This window comes from Grampus griseus (genome assembly GCF_964374135.1).
Source record: "Grampus griseus genome assembly, chromosome: 18".
NCBI lineage: Eukaryota > Metazoa > Chordata > Mammalia > Artiodactyla > Delphinidae > Grampus > Grampus griseus.
In genome coordinates, this window is record NC_139012.1 from 57,507,592 (window position 1) to 57,525,231 (window position 17,640).

At 36.6% G+C, this 17,640-nt stretch overlaps 1 protein-coding gene across 1 annotated transcript in view; it reads right to left on the bottom strand.

Annotated features, from left to right (window-relative positions):
* The window catches only part of CCDC122 (coiled-coil domain containing 122), a 33,671-nt gene that overhangs the window by 9,110 nt on the left and 6,921 nt on the right, over positions 1-17,640 (bottom strand). The window contains exons 2-5 of the mRNA XM_082675801.1: positions 15,827-15,980; positions 15,197-15,312; positions 6,208-6,606; positions 5,334-5,450 (exon numbers count right to left, since the gene is read on the bottom strand). Coding sequence (XP_082531927.1) covers positions 5,334-5,450; positions 6,208-6,606; positions 15,197-15,312; positions 15,827-15,872 — 678 coding nt within the window. The 5' untranslated portion in view covers positions 15,873-15,980. The remainder of the gene's footprint in view (positions 1-5,333; positions 5,451-6,207; positions 6,607-15,196; positions 15,313-15,826; positions 15,981-17,640) is intronic.

Consider the following 17,640-nt stretch of genomic DNA (forward strand, 5'->3'; position numbering starts at 1 on the left):
TCCCTGTCCCTTAAATTTGGAGCTCAAATTGAACAAAATTTAGGCAAGGGTAACCGTTAATAAATCTTAAAATGCTTTACACAATACCTGTTTATCACAAAATGTTACTTGCAGCACTCATCATTTGCTAAAAACTTCTTAACTGCTCTAGTTTCCCTTCCCTGAAAACTCTTGGATTTGGCAAATAACATGTTTTTAAAAATGATTCCTGCTTAATGCTTTGTGTTTGTTTGCTTTGTATTTTGCTTCCCCACTTTTCTTCATCAGTGACTCATAACTTATCTTTATTTTCCTCTCTTTAGTTCCTTTCTTCTAAAATATATGTAAGGACAGACAATAGACAGGGAAAAAAGGCATTTTGGGATAATTATTTGGAAATACTTCTTTCATTCAGACATGGCCTAAAATTACCAAGAACATTCATTTGACTAAAAAAAAAACCATGTAAAATTCAAAAACCATTTTCAGTTTTTCTTAATCAAAAAATGTAAAAAGCAACATTAATATCAAGATTAAACATGTAAAGCACAAAATATTGAAAGAATTAAACATTAGAACAAAAGAATGCTATAATCCAGGCAAAAGATGACCATGAACTGTACCAAGACCATGGCTAAAAACATCCAGAAGGAATAGAAAAAAAAAAAAGACTCAAAAAAGAAATAAGTAATAAAAATCTTCTGGTACTTAAATTTATACTCTTAAAAAACTAGTTGTTTTGAGAAAGAAGTTACTTGTGTCAATGATAAATTCTCATCAAGCAATAAATGAAGTTGTTGGGGAAAAAATGCAGTGCTCTCAAGACAATGCTGTGGCTGTGGTATTTGTCCTTCAGTGTTATAGTTTATTACAGATAATCTCTAATTTCTTAGATTTTCATTTTTTCAACCATAACGTTGTGATAGAATTGAGGACTACTTTTTAATGCATTAGAGTTAATAAAACTAAAATTAAAAAGCCTAAAAGTATCTTTAGTAACCCTATTATGAAAGCTTAAAAGAGTGTATTAAATTTCACGATAAGAAATATACTGATGAAAACATTAAAAACTGGTCTCAAGCTCAATGACATTCCATCTAAATCTGTCATTAGTAGACATTTACATCACCCTTTACCACTAAAAATACCTATGTACACTTCTGCTTCTGTCAAAATAAAGTAGATGCATTTCATATACCTATTCCTCATGCTAAGTACAACTAAAATCCCTGGACACTGTATGTAATATTAGCATAAGAAGCTTCTGAAAGGTGGAGAGAAGGCAGACTGGCTGGAGACCTTAGGATCCTAGGAACGACTTGGTAATGAGTTCCCTGGGTTTTCATTTTGCCTCATATATCCCAGAATGGATATGGGGAAGACAGCAAGCTGGAAATGCCAATAGGTGCAGACAAAAACAAAACAAAACAAAAAACTCCAAGAAAAGCCTGTTATCTAGCCAAAGGACCAGGAAAAAGGCAGACTATGCAAGACTGAAAACTTCTAGGTAGTAACTACTCAAGTCAAACACCACAGAAAAAACTATGGCCCCACCACCACCCACACTAGCAAAGCCTACACTTTCACCTTTGCTGGGCTATTAAAAGATGCCCTGGTCCTCCTGCTGGGGCGGTGTCAGAGAAGGCTGACTGGGGAGCCAGGACTTTTCATTCCCTCTGGAAAGTAACAAACCACATCCTCTGGTGTGAGTGGAGCCCATCTGGGAAGGCTGGACTTCTACTCCCATCTAGTGGTAACAAGGCATTCTTCCCCCTCCTCACTGGGAGAATGTCAGAGGAGGCCTAGTGGAGAGTCAGGGCTTTTACCACCGCTCAGTAGTAGCAAGGCCACATCTACACGGGAGCAGTAAAGAGGTGCTCCTGCCCTTTCCCAGCCACGGGCTTATCAACAGAAGCCTAGTGGGCAGCCAGAACTCCCACTTTTGACTAGCAGTAACAAGAAGCCCTTCTTCCCTCCATGAGTGTCCATGGAGACTCTGAACTTCCAGTACTACCTGGAAGCAACAATGACCCACAGTCTTAAAACATAGTACCCAACATGTCCAGATCTCAATAGAAAATCTCTCCTCAAAGCAAGAACCAGGAAGACCTCAAAGTGAGTAAGAAATAACAATCAACATGTGCCAACACCAAGAAAATGCAGAAGTTAGCATCATCTGACAAGCATTTTAAAGCCGATCATCATAAAACTGCTTCAATGAGTAATTATGAATTGCCTGAAACAAATGAATATTATAAAAAGTCTCAGCAAAGGAAAAAAGGATACAAAGAACCAAATGGAAAAAACACAGTAACTGAAATAAAAAATTTCATGGGATGGTTCAATAGCAGAATGGAGAGGATAAAGGAAAGAATCAGTGAATGGAAGATAGAACTCTAAGGATTACTCAATCTGAAAAACTGAGAGACAAAAGACTGAAAAAAAGAAATGAAGAGAGCCTCAGGGACCTGTAGGGCTATATCACAAAAAGACCTATGATTTGTGTCATCAGAGTCCTGGAAGGTTAGGAGAAAAGAGGGCAGAACTGCAAAAGTATACAAATAAATCAGAGCTGAAAACTTCTCAAACTTGGCAAAAGACATAAGCCTACAGAATCAAGAAGCTGAGAATTTTCCAGATAGTATAAATCCAAAGAAATTAGTTCCAAAACATATAACAGTAAAATTTCTGAAAACTAAAGACAGGAAAGCTTGAAAGCAGCAAGAAACAAATACCTTATCTGTAGAGAGAAAAACAATTCAAATGACAGTGGATTATCTGTTAGAAATCATAGAGACGAGAAAGAAGTGGCACAGCATTTTTCAACTGAAAAGAACTGTCAACCCAGAATTCTATATCCACCAAAATATCTTTCAGAGATGAAAGGGAAATGAAGACATTCTCAGATGAAAAAAAAGAAAAAACCCAGGGACTGCCACCAGCCGACTTCTCCTAAAAGAATGAATTTAGAAATTTTCTAAAGAGAAAGGAAATGATAAAAGAGGAAATCTTAGAACATCAGGAAGGAAGAAAGAATATGGGTAAATACAATAGACACATGGAGAGGGCACAGCTAAAGGGTATGGGGTTTCTTTTGAGGTGATGAAAATTTCTAAAATTGACTATGGTAATGGTTACAAATTATCTGTATTCGTACTAAAACCCATTGAATTATGCAGTTTAAATGGGTGAATTGTATGGTATGTGAATTATATCTCAATAAAGCTGTTTTCAAAATCAGCATAGTGGTAGCCTGAGGAAAAGGGACAAGAGAACTTTCTGGGCATGATGCAAAAGTTTTATATCTTGATCTAGGTCATGGTAACCCAGGTGTATGTATAAATTGCCAAAATTAATCAAGCTAAACCCTTATAAATAGTGTACCTACTCTTATGACAATTATACCTTAATAAAAATTACTAAGAATCTCAAATTTCTCTCCAAAATGCCTTGACCAATTTATACTCATACCAATAGTATTTTAGAATTCAGGTGGTCCACATCTTACAAATTGTAATATTGATAACTGACAGGCTAAATATGGGGCCTTATTGTGGTTTGAATTATCAACCCCTTATTGTTAGCGAGGTTGTTCATCATTTCCATTGGGTTTTTCTTTTTGATATTCATGTTTTGAAAGGTAAGACTTTTCATACCATTTTACCAATGTTCTATTTGAAACTTGTTTGAAATTTTCTTATCTCTTAGTCACTTATGTATGTTACAAATACCCTCTCTCAAAATGAGTCTTGTCTTCTTTATTGTTATGCTGCATCTCAATAATCTAGAAATTTATGATATAGTCAAAAGTAACATTTAATCATGTAGTTTGCATATATGTCTGTGTGTCTTTTAAAATAAATACTTCTGTAACACAAATGGTTAAGTTTGTCTCCTATATTGTCTTCAATCCTCGTGGAAGCATGTGCATGCGTGTGTTAAGAGGTAAGAATCTAATTTTACTTCAAAATTGTCTTTATTTTTTCATATGGCTAACTTATTTTTGTTTGTACCATTTATGATGGATTATTTCTGGATTCTTTTTTTCTGTTTCATTAATCATTTTTTCTATTTCTATGCCACTTATATACTGTCTTACTATTATAGTTTTATAATAAATCTTGATATCTAGAAGGGTAAAAAAAATACCCATTTATTTAGATTGCTAGTAAAATATAAGACAAAATCATGGTGTTTCTTGAAGAGAATGTTTTGTAAAGGTGAAGGTTTTTGTCTTCAAATTCCTCAGGTTTTTTTTATTGTGTCAAATTAGACACAAACAAGTTGAAAATATACATCTTTTTATTTTCCAAAGTAATTTTTAAGGGTGAAAATTATTTTTTTGCCCTTAACAACGTACACTTTTCCATTTTTGTTCTGCCCTCATCTAAACAATAATGACTATAGAGGTCTGCCAGTGGCACCTCAAATTTAGTTTCACTTTTAATTTTACATATCAGTTTGTTGTTTTTAATTGGACAGTTGAAAATTACAAATAGGAAGTCAGAGGAGTTTAGAATACCAATACTTCCATTGTCTTTACTTTACTTTGAAGAGTCTTTAATTTCTGTCTAGGAGTGGTCATATTTTTGACTGGATAGCTTCTACTCTCTTTTTTTTTATGTTTATAGCAACTTTATTCATAATGGCCTAAACCTGGAAGCAAGAAAGATGTCCTCTAGCAGGTGAATGGATAAACAGTGGTACATCTAGAGAATGGAATTATCGCTCAGCTCACTATCAAGACATGAAAACACATGGAAGGATTTTTTTTTTTTTTTTTGCGGTACGCGGGCCTCTCACTGCTGTGGCCTCTCCTGTTGCGGAGCACAGGCTCTGGACGCGCAGGCTCAGCGGCCATGGCTCACAGGCCCAGCCACTCCGCAGCATGTGGGATCTTCCCAGACCGGGGCACGAACCCGTGTCGCCTGCATTGGCAGGCAGACTCTCAACCACTGCACCACCAGGGAAGCCCCCACATGGAAGGATTTTAAATGCATATTGTTAGGTGAAAGAAGCCAATCTGAAAAGGCCACATACAGTATTAGCCTCTGCTTTCTAGCCATTAACTGGGTACAAAATTGGTGGAATACGACCTGGAAGAATTCTAGGCCAGATTTAAATAAGAGTGAGTACTTGCTTTCTTTGAATGTATTTATATATTTGAATATTTTTGAATGAGGGAGTCTCTATACTTACCTATTAATGGTTTAGACTTATCAACTGCTTTTTGTAGTTCTTTTTTGTTCTCTAGCTATTTTGGGAATTGAGAGTAAACTATGGAAATTATGACTATAGTAAAAGTTTAAAAAATGATCCCATAAAACATTGAAATCCAGATAATTAAGACTTACCTCTATTTCTTTTCTTAATTTTTCATGTGTCTTTTTTTCTTCCTCAAGAAAACAAGTTTTTTCAATGATGGATTCTTTTACAGTTATAATTTTATCCTTTAGGTTTATAATGTCTTCCTGTATGTTTATAGAATTTAAAATATACACATCAAACAATGAATGGTCAATATAAATCCAAGATTTTCAGTGTTTATATAATTTAAGAAAACTAGCCATCACATTTAATTTTGATAAATAGGATTAGAATATTACTTCTATAGGTACGAGGAACAAAGAATGGTTGTTCAAACAAGCAAACCTTAGATTTGAAAATATAGAAGTAAAAACCAAATGAAAATAAGACATAAAGGAAAGTGGTAGTCACAGGGGCAATTGCCCAGCTACAATATAAAGGATATTTTTAAATTCTTTAGCAAGGAATAATAGCTATTTTAAGTTTTTATCTCCCAACATCTTCAAAGACTATTAAGAAAAAGATGCTTAGGGTACAATTATTAATTCATATTGTTTGTATAATAGCATTAAGCACACTAAATTGATTTTAATTGGTCTGTATCCATTAGCCTGGAAGCTAGAGTTTCAACATCTTTGTGAGTCACACCTTCTGTAACAAATGGATTAATTGTTCACTGTGATTTTGTTTGACTATGTATTTTTATTAATCCATAAGGGATTTGGGGATGTTTCCTTCATGCATTTGCACATATAGCATAGTTGTTACATAACTCATGCACTTATACAAGTTTTCAACTTTGTGAATCGAGTTAGAGCACCCATGGGTATTTTATTAAGTTAATGATAAGTTTATCACTTAGTAAGTGTACTTGCAATAAAAGGAATAATAGAAAACATTTTAATAAGTGATATTTCAAACCTGTACTTGTTTCATCAGGTTTCCTTCTGGATTTTGGAGATCCTGCATAAGTTCCTCTTTCATTGTCTTTAGTTTTTTAACAAGGTCTCGTTTCTCATTGAGTTCAGTCATGAATGACCATTTGCTCTCTACCTCTCTCACACTATCTTTATGTGCTTTTATTTTTGCATAGTATTCATTATATCTTATCATTTGTTCCTCAAAATCTTCTTGTGCTGCCTCTATGTCAAATTTAAGCTTCACATTTTCTGTATGTAAGGATTTGATTTGATTTTCCAGGTTTCCACACTGAAGTTTGGTAGTCTGTATGGCAGCATCTTGCTGATAAATTTGCCTTTCCGTTTCTTTAGTTTCTGCAGAGACAGATGCTATTTGTGTTTTAAGCTCATGAAGTTCATTCTGTAAGATATTTCAACATTATTATTATTAGTTCATGATATTCAACATGAAAGAAAAGTCATTGTTTTGATCCATAGTGTGTGTAGAAAAATCACTTAACATAAAAAATATATATTTATCAGATACAGAAAAACTGATGCATAACCGGAGACATGTAATAAAGTAACAAAATTATTTTATAATCAGAGGGAGCCGAGGGTTATATATTTCTTATTTTTTAATGTTCATCTAATTCTAAATATTAAAATTTTATCCTTTGTCTTAACATTTTATATGTAAAAGATACTTTACAATCATTTTACTAATATATTTGTGGGCAATCAGAAGTACAAACTAAAGAAAAACTATATGATAAAAATGATAAAACCCTGAATTGAAAACACAAAAGATCTAGGTTCTAGTGTCCTTACTACTATTTACTAGTTGGGGTGATCATACATAGCAGACTTAATTACCCTATTCAAACCTCACTGTCTTCACTTGTAAGATGAGTTTAAAGGTATATTTAGCTTTGCCTCTCTGAGGCATTTGGCATTTCTAACCAGCACCTCCTTTTTAAAACCTCCCAGCACTCTTCTCTTCTTCACCTCAGATATCTCTGAGCATTGCTTTTCAATCTCGATGGTTCCTTCAAATACAGGTTTTCCTCAGGATGCAGCCATCATAATTTCCTCCTCTCATTCTGTATATACTCCTTGGGTAATCTTATCCATACTTAGATCTTGAGATACATATATGCTAATGATTCACAGAATGTAAGTGGCTGTTAAGTCCTATACCCAGCTGCCACCGGCCATCTCAAATTCATCGTGTCCAAAAATCAGACTAATCCTCCCCTCCCCGATCCCATCCTGCTCTCCCTTGTATCAGTCACTTATTGTCAGAATCACAAAACCTCCGTGACATATAACTAGTGTTTATTGCTCATGTGATAAGAAGCAACTGGGCTTGGCTAGGTGGTTCTGTTGACTTTGGTTGGATTTCCTCAAATGTCTGGAGGTTGGTTGGCTGTAAGATGATTTAGGTTGGCTTCAACTGGGCCAACCGGGGTGTCTTGGCTTTGCTTCACATGTGTCTTATCCTCCAGGGGGCCAGGACAGGCATGTCCTTCTCATGATGATAGCAGATGCAGAAGAATGGAAGCCCAATTATGGAACAACTTTTTCAAACTTCTGTTTGAATAACATCCCAGCTGGTCACATGATCAAATTTCAGTGGAGGGGTAGAAAGTATGTCCACCCATTATGGGAGGGCATTATAATGATAAATGGCAAAGGGTGTATACACGAGGATGAAGATTTGGGACTAAAAATGCAAATTACCACACCCCTATGTTCCCAAACTTAGTTAATGGTATTCCTTTGGGAGCCATATCTAATTCCTCCCTTCTCTTTTTTTTTTTTTTTTTTTTGCGGTACGCGGGCCTCTCACTGTTGTGTTCTCTCCCGTTGCGGAGCACAGGCTCCGGACGCACAGGCTCAGTGGCCATGGCTCACGGGCCCAGCCGCTCCGCAGCATGTGGGATCCTCCCAGACTAGGGCACGAACTCGTGTCCCCTGCATCAGCAGGCAGACTCTCACCACTGTGCCACCAGGGAAGCCCCTCTCTTCTCTTTATATTTAACTATTCATCAAATTCTGTAGATCCTCCCACCAATAAAACTGTAGGCCTTTATTCTTTTTCTTCTATCCAGTATGGTCATCCTCTTTAAATGAATCTATAATTTGGGGAGGGAAGCACTTCACTAGAAAGGCAGACCCAGCCTATCCTTTTCTTGGCAGAGACAAGAGAGGGAAGTACACTGAAAAATACAGCGTGCTGATGAACTTCAACCTTTATCTCCAGCTCTAATATTTAAAATGCCCACTTGACAGTTCTATTTGGATATGTAATAGATGTCTCAACTACACAGGTTCAGGAAAGAACTTTTAATTTGCACACCCAACATGTTCCTCTTCCAGCTTTCCTGATTTCAATAAACTGTACCACTTTCCACCTGGACACTTAAAAACCTAGTAGTCATTCTTGATTCTTCCCTTTACCTTAACCCCCACAACCTATTTACCAACAAATCTTGATGGTTGGGCCTCCAAAATATATAAAATCCCAGCTCACTTCTGACCAGTCTTTGTAGCACAGTCCAGCTTCCAACTGGTCTCCTGTTTCCATGCTTCCTCCTCTCCCCCAACTAGACTCCATTTTTCAGGCAGAAGAATCCTTTAAAAACATAAATCATATCATGCTACTTCTCTGCTCAAGATCCTCCAGTGGTTTTCCATTGCACTAATAATAAAATTCAAATTCTGTAATATGGCTTTTAAGGCCATACATGCTCTAATCCCTATCCACTTTGCCATCCCTCTCGTGTACTACTCTCCCCACTTCCAGCTTCCTTTTGTTTATGAAATACACCTAGTTCCTTCTCTCCTAAGGGCATTTGTAATTAATTGTTCCCTGCACCTTAGAATTCTCTATCCCTAGCTATTACCTGCTGGGGTCTTTGTCTTTCACAATTCAGCTTTATTACTACTCCTCAGAACAGTCTTCCCTGAATCAAAATATAAATTAACTATCCACCTTCCTCCCCCATTATTCTCTACACATATCCTATTGTATTTCCTTTGTAACACCTCAATCAATGGAATTACTTTATATCTTTATTGCTTGCCTGCCCTAACTAGAAAGTAAACTCCATGGGTGCAGTAAACTTGTCTAACTTCTTTACCACCATCTTCCCTGTAGTTAAAATAGTACCTGGCACAAAGTAGGTGCTCTATAAATATTTAATAAATGAGTGAATGAGTGATGTACATGGAATGGTCAGGAAAGGGACACATGACCTGTCAACTAGATCAGGCTGTTGCCCTATTGATCAATATGGGGAGATGGCATTTACACTAATTTGGTCATCATCTCTTCTCTTTCTTAGACTAACATAACTAATAGACTGTTGACTTTTCTCCCTGGCTTTATTCAATTCCTCCTCTGATCCACTTCTACTCTTTCACTAGAATTTTATGTCTTCTTGTTGTTGCGTCTCCCCCTCCTCCTGCTTCTCTTCCTCTTCCTCCTCCTCCCTCTCCTTCCTTCTTTCCTTCCTCTTTCTCATCTCCCTCCCCCCTTCTCCTTCCCTTCTTTGTTAATAGATTTATTGAAATATAATTGATATAAATAAACTGCACATATTTAAACTTTACAATTTAATAAGTTTTGACTTAATTTTATGATCATGAGACTGTCACAATTAAGACAGTGAACTTATCCATTACCCACATGTCCAAATATCAGACATGTCCAAAAAAGTTTCCTCCTGATCCCTTGTGATCTATCCTTCCCTCCTCAGCTCTCTGTTTCCAGGCAAACATTCATCTGCTCTGTCACCAAAAATTAGTTTGCGTTTTCAAGAATTTTATATGAAAAGAATCATACAATATATACAATTTTAGTCTCACTCCTTTCACTCAGCCTAATTAGAGACTCATCCATGTTGTTAGATATATCAGTAGCTCTTTCTTTTTATTGCTGAGCAATATTTCTTGTACGAATATACCACACTTTGTTTACTCATTCATCTGGTAGACATCTGTGTTGTTCCTGGTTTTCCAGTGGGCATACACTTTTATTTCTCTTGGGTAAATGAATAGCTAGAAATTGAATGTATGGGTTATATGGTAGACATATTTTAAACTTTTAACAAACTGTAAACTATTTTCTCAAATGGTACATCACTTACATTCCAAAATAATTGGGTCTGAGAATTCCAGTTCTTTTATATCTGCACCAGCACTTGGTATGGTCAGTCGTTTTAAATTTACCCATTCTAGTGGGTATAGAATGAAATCTCATTATGATTTCAATTTGCATTTCTTTAATAATTGATGATACTGAGTATCTTTTCATGTGCTTGTCTTTTGCAATATCTTTTTGCATGAAATGACCATTGAAATCTTTTGCCCATTTTTAAACTGGGTTGTTTGCCTTCCTGAATTGTAAGAGTTCTTTATATAGTATAAATAAATTCAAGTACATTGTCAGGTATGTTTTCAAGTATTTTCTCCCAGTCTATGACAACCCAAATGCCCATAGGGCCCCAGCAGGTATACCTCACATTCATTTTCATAACAGTGCCTTTTGAACAGAAATAAAAACGTTTTTTAATGAAGTCCAATTTTTAAAATTTTTGTGTACTATTTAAGAAACCTTTGCCAGACCCAGCATCACTAAGTTTTTCTCCTATATTTTCTTCTAGATACTTTGTACTTTCAATTCTTGTACTTAGGCCTATGATCCATTTTTAGTTAATTTTCATATACAGTATGAGGTGGAAATTGAAGTTCACTTTTAGCATGTAGCTGTCCTCCACCACTTGTTGAAAGATTATCATTTCTCTAATGAAGTGCCTTGGCACCCGTCTTAATCAGCTCGGGCTTCTATAAAAAAAAAAAAAAAAACAACGGAAAAACACCATAGACTGGGTGGCATAAACAACCGACTTGATTTCTTACAACTCTGGAGGCTAGAAAGTCCAAGATCGAGGTGCAGCAGATTTGGTTACTGGTGAGAGGCCTATTCCTGGCTTGCAGACAAACACCTTTTTGCTGTGTCCTCATATGGCAGAGAGAGAGGGAGGGAGAGGGAGGGGGAGGGGGAGGGGGAGGGGGAGGGGAGGGGAGGGGAGGGGGGGGAGGGGAGGGGGGAGGGGAGGGGAGGGGAGGGGAGGGGGAGGGGAGGGGAGGGGAGGGGGGAGGGGAGGGGAGGGGAGGGGAGGGGAGGGGAGGGGAGGGGAAGGGGAGAGGGAGAAGGAGAAGGAGAAGGAGAGAGAAAAGCTCTGGGATCTCTTTTTCTTCCTATAATCCCATCATAGGGCCCCCACCCTCACAACCTCATCTAAACCTATGTACCTCCTAAAAGCCTCACCTCCAAATACCATCACATTGGAAGGAACACAAACATTCTGTCCATGAGAGCACCTCTGAAATCAATTATTATGTGTGGGGCTATTTCTGGATACTACTCTGTTCTGTTCCATGGATCTATATGTCTGTCTCTATGCCATGTTACACTGTCCTGATTACTGTACTCCATAATAAATCTCAAAGTCAGGTAATATTATGGGAGTTCCCTGGTGGCCTAGTGGTTAGGATTCTGGGCTCTCACTACCAAGGGCCCGGGTTCAATCCCTGGTTGGGGAACTGAGATCCTGCAAGCTGTGTGGCGCGGCCAAAAAAAAAAAACAAAAACAAAGTAATAGTAGTACTTCCAACATTGTTCTTCACAGTTGTTTTGGCTACTATAGGTTCTTTGCGTTTCCATAGGACTTTTAGAATCAGCCTGTCAATTTCTCTAAAAAATGCCTGCTGGGATTTTGATTGGAGCTGCTTTTAAACAATAGATAAAATAGAAAGAACTCACATGTTAACAATACTGAATATTATGATTCATGAAAATGGTATATCTCTCTATTTTGGTCCTTAATTTCTCTCAGCAGTGTTTCATAGTTTTCAGTATACAGGTCTTACATATTGTCTTAGTTTGCTGGCGCTGCCATAACAAAATACCATAGACTTAGTGGCTAAGACAACAGAAATTTATTTCTCACAGTTCTGTAGGCTGGAAAGGGTGTCAGCATAGTCAGGTTCTGGTGAGAACTCTTCCTGGCTTGTAGAGGGCCACCTTCTCACTGTGTCCTCACATGGCAGAAAGAAAGCTCTCTGGAGTCTCTTTTTATAAGGGCACTAATCCTACCACCAGGACCCCATTCTCATGACCTCATCTAAGCCTAATTACCTCCCAAAGACCTCACCTCCAAATACAATCACATTGGTGATTAAGGCTTCAACATATGAATTTTGGGGAGATACAAACATTCAGTCTATAACACAAAAACTTTCATCAAATTTACCCCTAAGTATTTCATAGTTTTGATGTTACTGTAAATGATAATGCTTTAAAAATTTTAAGTTCTGATAGTTTCTTTCAATATATGTAAATACAACTGATATTTATAATTAATCTTATCTTGCAACCTTTCTAAACTCCCTTATTAGTCCTAATAGCTTTTTAAAATAATAGATTCCTTAGGATTTTCCAGAAATAATCATGCTATTTGTGAATAAAAACAGTTTTACTCCCTCCTTTCCAATCTGGATGCCTTTTATTTCTTTTTCTTGCAAGGAGTGGCTTGAATTATCAGTACCGTAGAATGAATAAAAGTGATGAGAAGACACATGCTTGCCTTATCCCTGATCTTAGGCGAGAAATATTCAGTCTCTCCCTGTTAGGTATGCTGTTGGCTGTAGGATTTATGTAGATGCCCTATTTCAGTTGGCTGGAGCTCTCTTCTATCCCTAATTTGCTGGAAGTTTTTATCTTAAATTGATGTTGGATTGTAACAAGTGTCTTTCATGCTTCTAGAATTCTCTTTCTAAAACATAAATTTAATCATTCACTCTTTTGCTTGAAGTCCATCAAAACCCTCCCATCATCTCTAGAATAAAGTTCAAGTTTTTTATCATGCTATACATCTCTTGTTGCTTCTCAAGATACAGTTTATGTTATTCCACTATCAAACTACTTATAGTTCTATAAATGTACCAATTTTATTTCAGGACTCTGTGAATTTTTTCAGGTTCTTTTTGTCTGGAATATCATCCTCCTCACCCCCTAACCCTCAAATCTATCCCAGACACCTAATCATTCAAGTGAACTCCAGATATTTTTTAAAACTCAACCGATCACTCCTCTTTCAGTGTTAAATCTGTGTTTGCGCTTCTACTGTTGACACCACTTCCCTGCATGTAATTATTTGTTTACTTATTTGTCTCCCTCTTTAATAGACGGTGAGTAGTGTAAAAGTGAGGACTATATTTAGCAAAATGCTTAATAGAAATTAGGCCCTCAACATAAGTGAAATAACATCTGTAAAACTCTTTGAAGATTGACAATTTTTATAGAAAATTTCTTTATAGAAATCTAAGACATTATTATCTTTGTATTATATCCTATTGTCAACATGTATTCTTTTCTGAAAGTGACTAATGCAATGCAAATACTTATAAGAAATCTATATTACCAAAAAGGTATAATTATTATCATCATATCTCTGTTGATACACTAATACCTAAAGCCATTATCAAAATCTGGTCCCATACTGCCTACCAGGGTCCCAGCAAGGATATCTTACATAATGTTTACAAGTATTATTTCATTTAATTGTCATGAAAACCTTACAGGCAGGTCTTATTATTATCTCCATTTTACAAATGAGAAAACAGAAGCATGGAGAGATTAAACCATGGAACCAGAAGTAGCAAATCTCTTCTTTTAAACTAGGCAGTTCAGCTCTAGAGCAGCAGTCCCCAACCTTTTTGGCACCAGGGACAGGTTTCATGGAAGACAGTTTTTCCTCGGCCTAGGGTGGGGGACTGGGGGGGAGATGGTTTCGGGATGATTCAAGCACATCACATTTATTGTGCACTTTATTTCTATTATTATTACATTGTGATATATAATGAAATAATTATACAACTCACCATAATGCAGAATCAGTGGGAGCCCTGAGCTTGTTTTCACTTGTCACTCACTGATAGGGTTTTGATATGAATCTGCAAGCAATTGATTTATTATGGTCTCTGTGCAGTCAAACCTCTCTGCTAACGATAATCTGTATTTACAGATGCTCCCCAGTGCCTCAGCTCCACCTCAGATCATCAGGCATTAGATTCTCATGAGGAGCGCACAACCTAGATCCCTCGCATGTGCAGTTCACAGTAGGGTTCGCGCTCCTATGGGAATCTAATGCCACCACTCATCTGACAGGAGGCAGAGAGGTAATGTGAGCAATGGGGAGCGGCTGTAAATACAGATGAAGCTTTGCTCGTTCGTCTGCTGCTCACCTCCTGCTGTGTGGCCCAGTTCCTAACAGGCCACAGATCGGTACCTGTCCGTGGCCCAGGGGCTGGGGACCCCTGCTCTAGAGCATATTCTTTTCATTTCTATGTTATATTTAATTAAAAAACCTTTAAAAATTAAATACACTGTTTTAACTTTTGCTCCTTTAGCTATATTAACAGAGAACAGTTATGTCTAATTATGCTGAATACAAAAACAAGTATGGCTTCCAGATGCCTGTGGTGGAATTATGAACATATTTTGAAATTTAAGGAACACAGAAATGTTCCTTACCTACCTGAAATGTTCACTGGCAACTTGTAATTCATGAGCCATAGCTTTAAGAACACAGGCTTAAAAACTTAACCTTCTTTCAATTCAGAATTTTAGGAAAAACTATCAAATAGAGTGAATTTAAAATAATTCTATGTGACATATTTTTTATGCTTATTTATAGTCACAGTGACATTGTTGAATGTTTGCACACTGGATGTGTAAAATGTTCCATGAAACTGGAATACTCATGTAGACTTTACTTAGGGATACCAGAATAATTTAGAAGGTGTAAATATGAAAAACAGACATTTTAAGTTGCCTCCTCAGAGTTATTAAGTTATGCTTAATAACTTTCCTGTTACAAATTTAATATAGCTTTGAAGAACATAAAGACTCATTTAAAAGACTGTGTGAAATAGGTTACCTGCAAATTGAACAGAACTTTTTTGTTTTTTTCTATTTCTGATGCTTGTGATTGTTGTTGCTGTGCAACTTGCTCGACAGCATCAGTTAATGAAGATATGTCTTGTTTAGCCAGAGCTAGACAAAATAAAGTATATAATAAAATCTAAATGCAAACATTCTAAGAAACATATTTCTTCACTCAAAGTCATGAAAATTGTTATGTTTTCTCAAAAATAAACTAAATTTAGGGTTGGTACTCTTCCTTTTTGACTATAAACAAAACCAAAATCAAAGGCCATAAAAACAGACAATTCAAAGTCACCTACTACAATATTATACCTGTTACTTTATGGAACAGTATAAATATTTTGATTGTCCTAAAAATTTTTATCTATACCATTTGCACATATACTACAATTATAGTGGTACCATAACCATTTCTCAATTGCAGTTGATGAATTTTCATTATAGGCCTGCATTTTCAGGTTGTTATACTTTTTCTAAACATTCTATAAGTTTCCTCCCGGTAAACTTCAACAGCTTCCCTCTATTCTAATTTGCTATTAATTTTAACACAATTATCCTAGCATACTACTTTTTTGTTACCACTCATCTTTTAGTTATATATTTCTGAAGATAGCTTCATTACCTTCTTCAGGAACTCCTTGACTCTTCCTTTCTTCGTTGCCTGACATTCTTGTGTCTCTTTTCCCCTTTCTAGTTCACCTTCTGTACTCCTACAAAATAATCAGTGTAGATAATCTTTCACTTTTCTTTTTTTTTTCCGTCATGTATGAGTGATCCTGAAAGTAAATTAATTGTCAAATATCTCACAAGGATGACAATGACATTCGTCATCAGCTGCAAGAATTAAAATACAGTGACTGAGTGAGAGATTTGGGGAAAAAGTAGAACTGTCCTTCCATCTTGGTTGTCCTGCTTTTCAGCTGTTATGACCCTGGGAAGTTTCTTAATTTCTTTGCTCATCAGTGTCCTCATCTGTAAAACCTCATAGGGCTGTTGTAATAATTAATGTATGTAACATGCTTAGCACAGTAAATGACATAGAGTGAGTAACTAATTATTCTGGATTAGTAGCTAGTACCTCTAGAACTATTATGAAATGGATTCTAAAACTATAATCAGAATCTGTGAAAAACAGTGCCAAGCTGAATTAGCAACTTCTGTCATGGGTATAGGATACAGGGAATATGGCACTCCTGTGTAAGGCCAGGGTAAGCCTTACGCAAGTTTAAAATCACCATTCAATCTCTTCTATACGTAGGAGAAATGGATGAGATGAAGGGGTAGATTTTTTTCTCCCCTGAAAGATGGAGAGAAAGAGTTCTTTCCTGTACCAGTGCAACAAATGAATGCTGAGTTGGCAGAGTTAAAGGCACTACCAGTCTTTGGAAAAAGCGTATCTGATTGTGCCCGTCCATTCCTATACAAAAGAAATCATACAATTTTGCATGATTAATAAAAGGAATGTAGTGTTCCTGCTTAACATTTGAACATATGGATTTTTCTTTTTAGATGACATCCTTTTAAAAACATCTTCTCCCTAAAACCACCTAGTTTCTCTGAAGTTCATGCCATCATGAGCTTCAGATGAGTAAAGTAAGAAAAAGTAAAAAGTAAGGTAAGCTTTACTCTTCCTTATTATCAGTTGACTTATAAATCTCTACCCTTCACTCCTAGATTACAGTATCTGACTTACTGTGTCTCTATTACTACTTTTTAAAATATTTCTTTGGAATTTCAACATCCACACAGGTGGTACTTTTAATCCCCTGACTTCTAAGTTCTTTGATGTTTTTCCTTATCCATCCTCCCCAGCCACCCACAGAGTATCACTACACCTCATCCATAATCTCAGATTCAAACACTTATTTTTCAGCTCATCCCTCCTAGTATTTTGACTGTAAGAGCTGTTCAACCACATTGACTCTTCTACCTTTTCATGGTCCCTTAGCCTTTCATGTACTCACGTCACTTACCCAGTTTAGATTCCTTTGCATTCAACCTCACTTTTTTTGTACCGCTCTCTCCCTGTCCTACTTCCCTGGAAAAATTCCAACTAGTTGCTTTGCTTACATACTAGTAGCTGAATATGCCTCAAGAAAAGCACACACCTGTGCTGTGGTCTCACTTAAAATTCAAGACACTTTATGTCAAGTGGGCCCTTGATGCTAGGCCCCTAGGATTCATCAAGTTTCATGGATGATTATTTCACTCCTTCTTCTCTGTCTTCAAACCTCCCACATCTCTTTCCTCCTCCTCTTTCAGTTGATAACCCTTCTTCTTATTTAACTGAGATAGTAGGAAAATATCAGAGAGGGTGGTAAATCACCCCATCTACCAGTCTTCCTGGACCTATACCTATATACTAGTCTATTCTTTTCTTGCAGTGAATAAAGTGTACTTGCTCTGACCTAGGGCCAATCCTCTCCTTCTGTACCC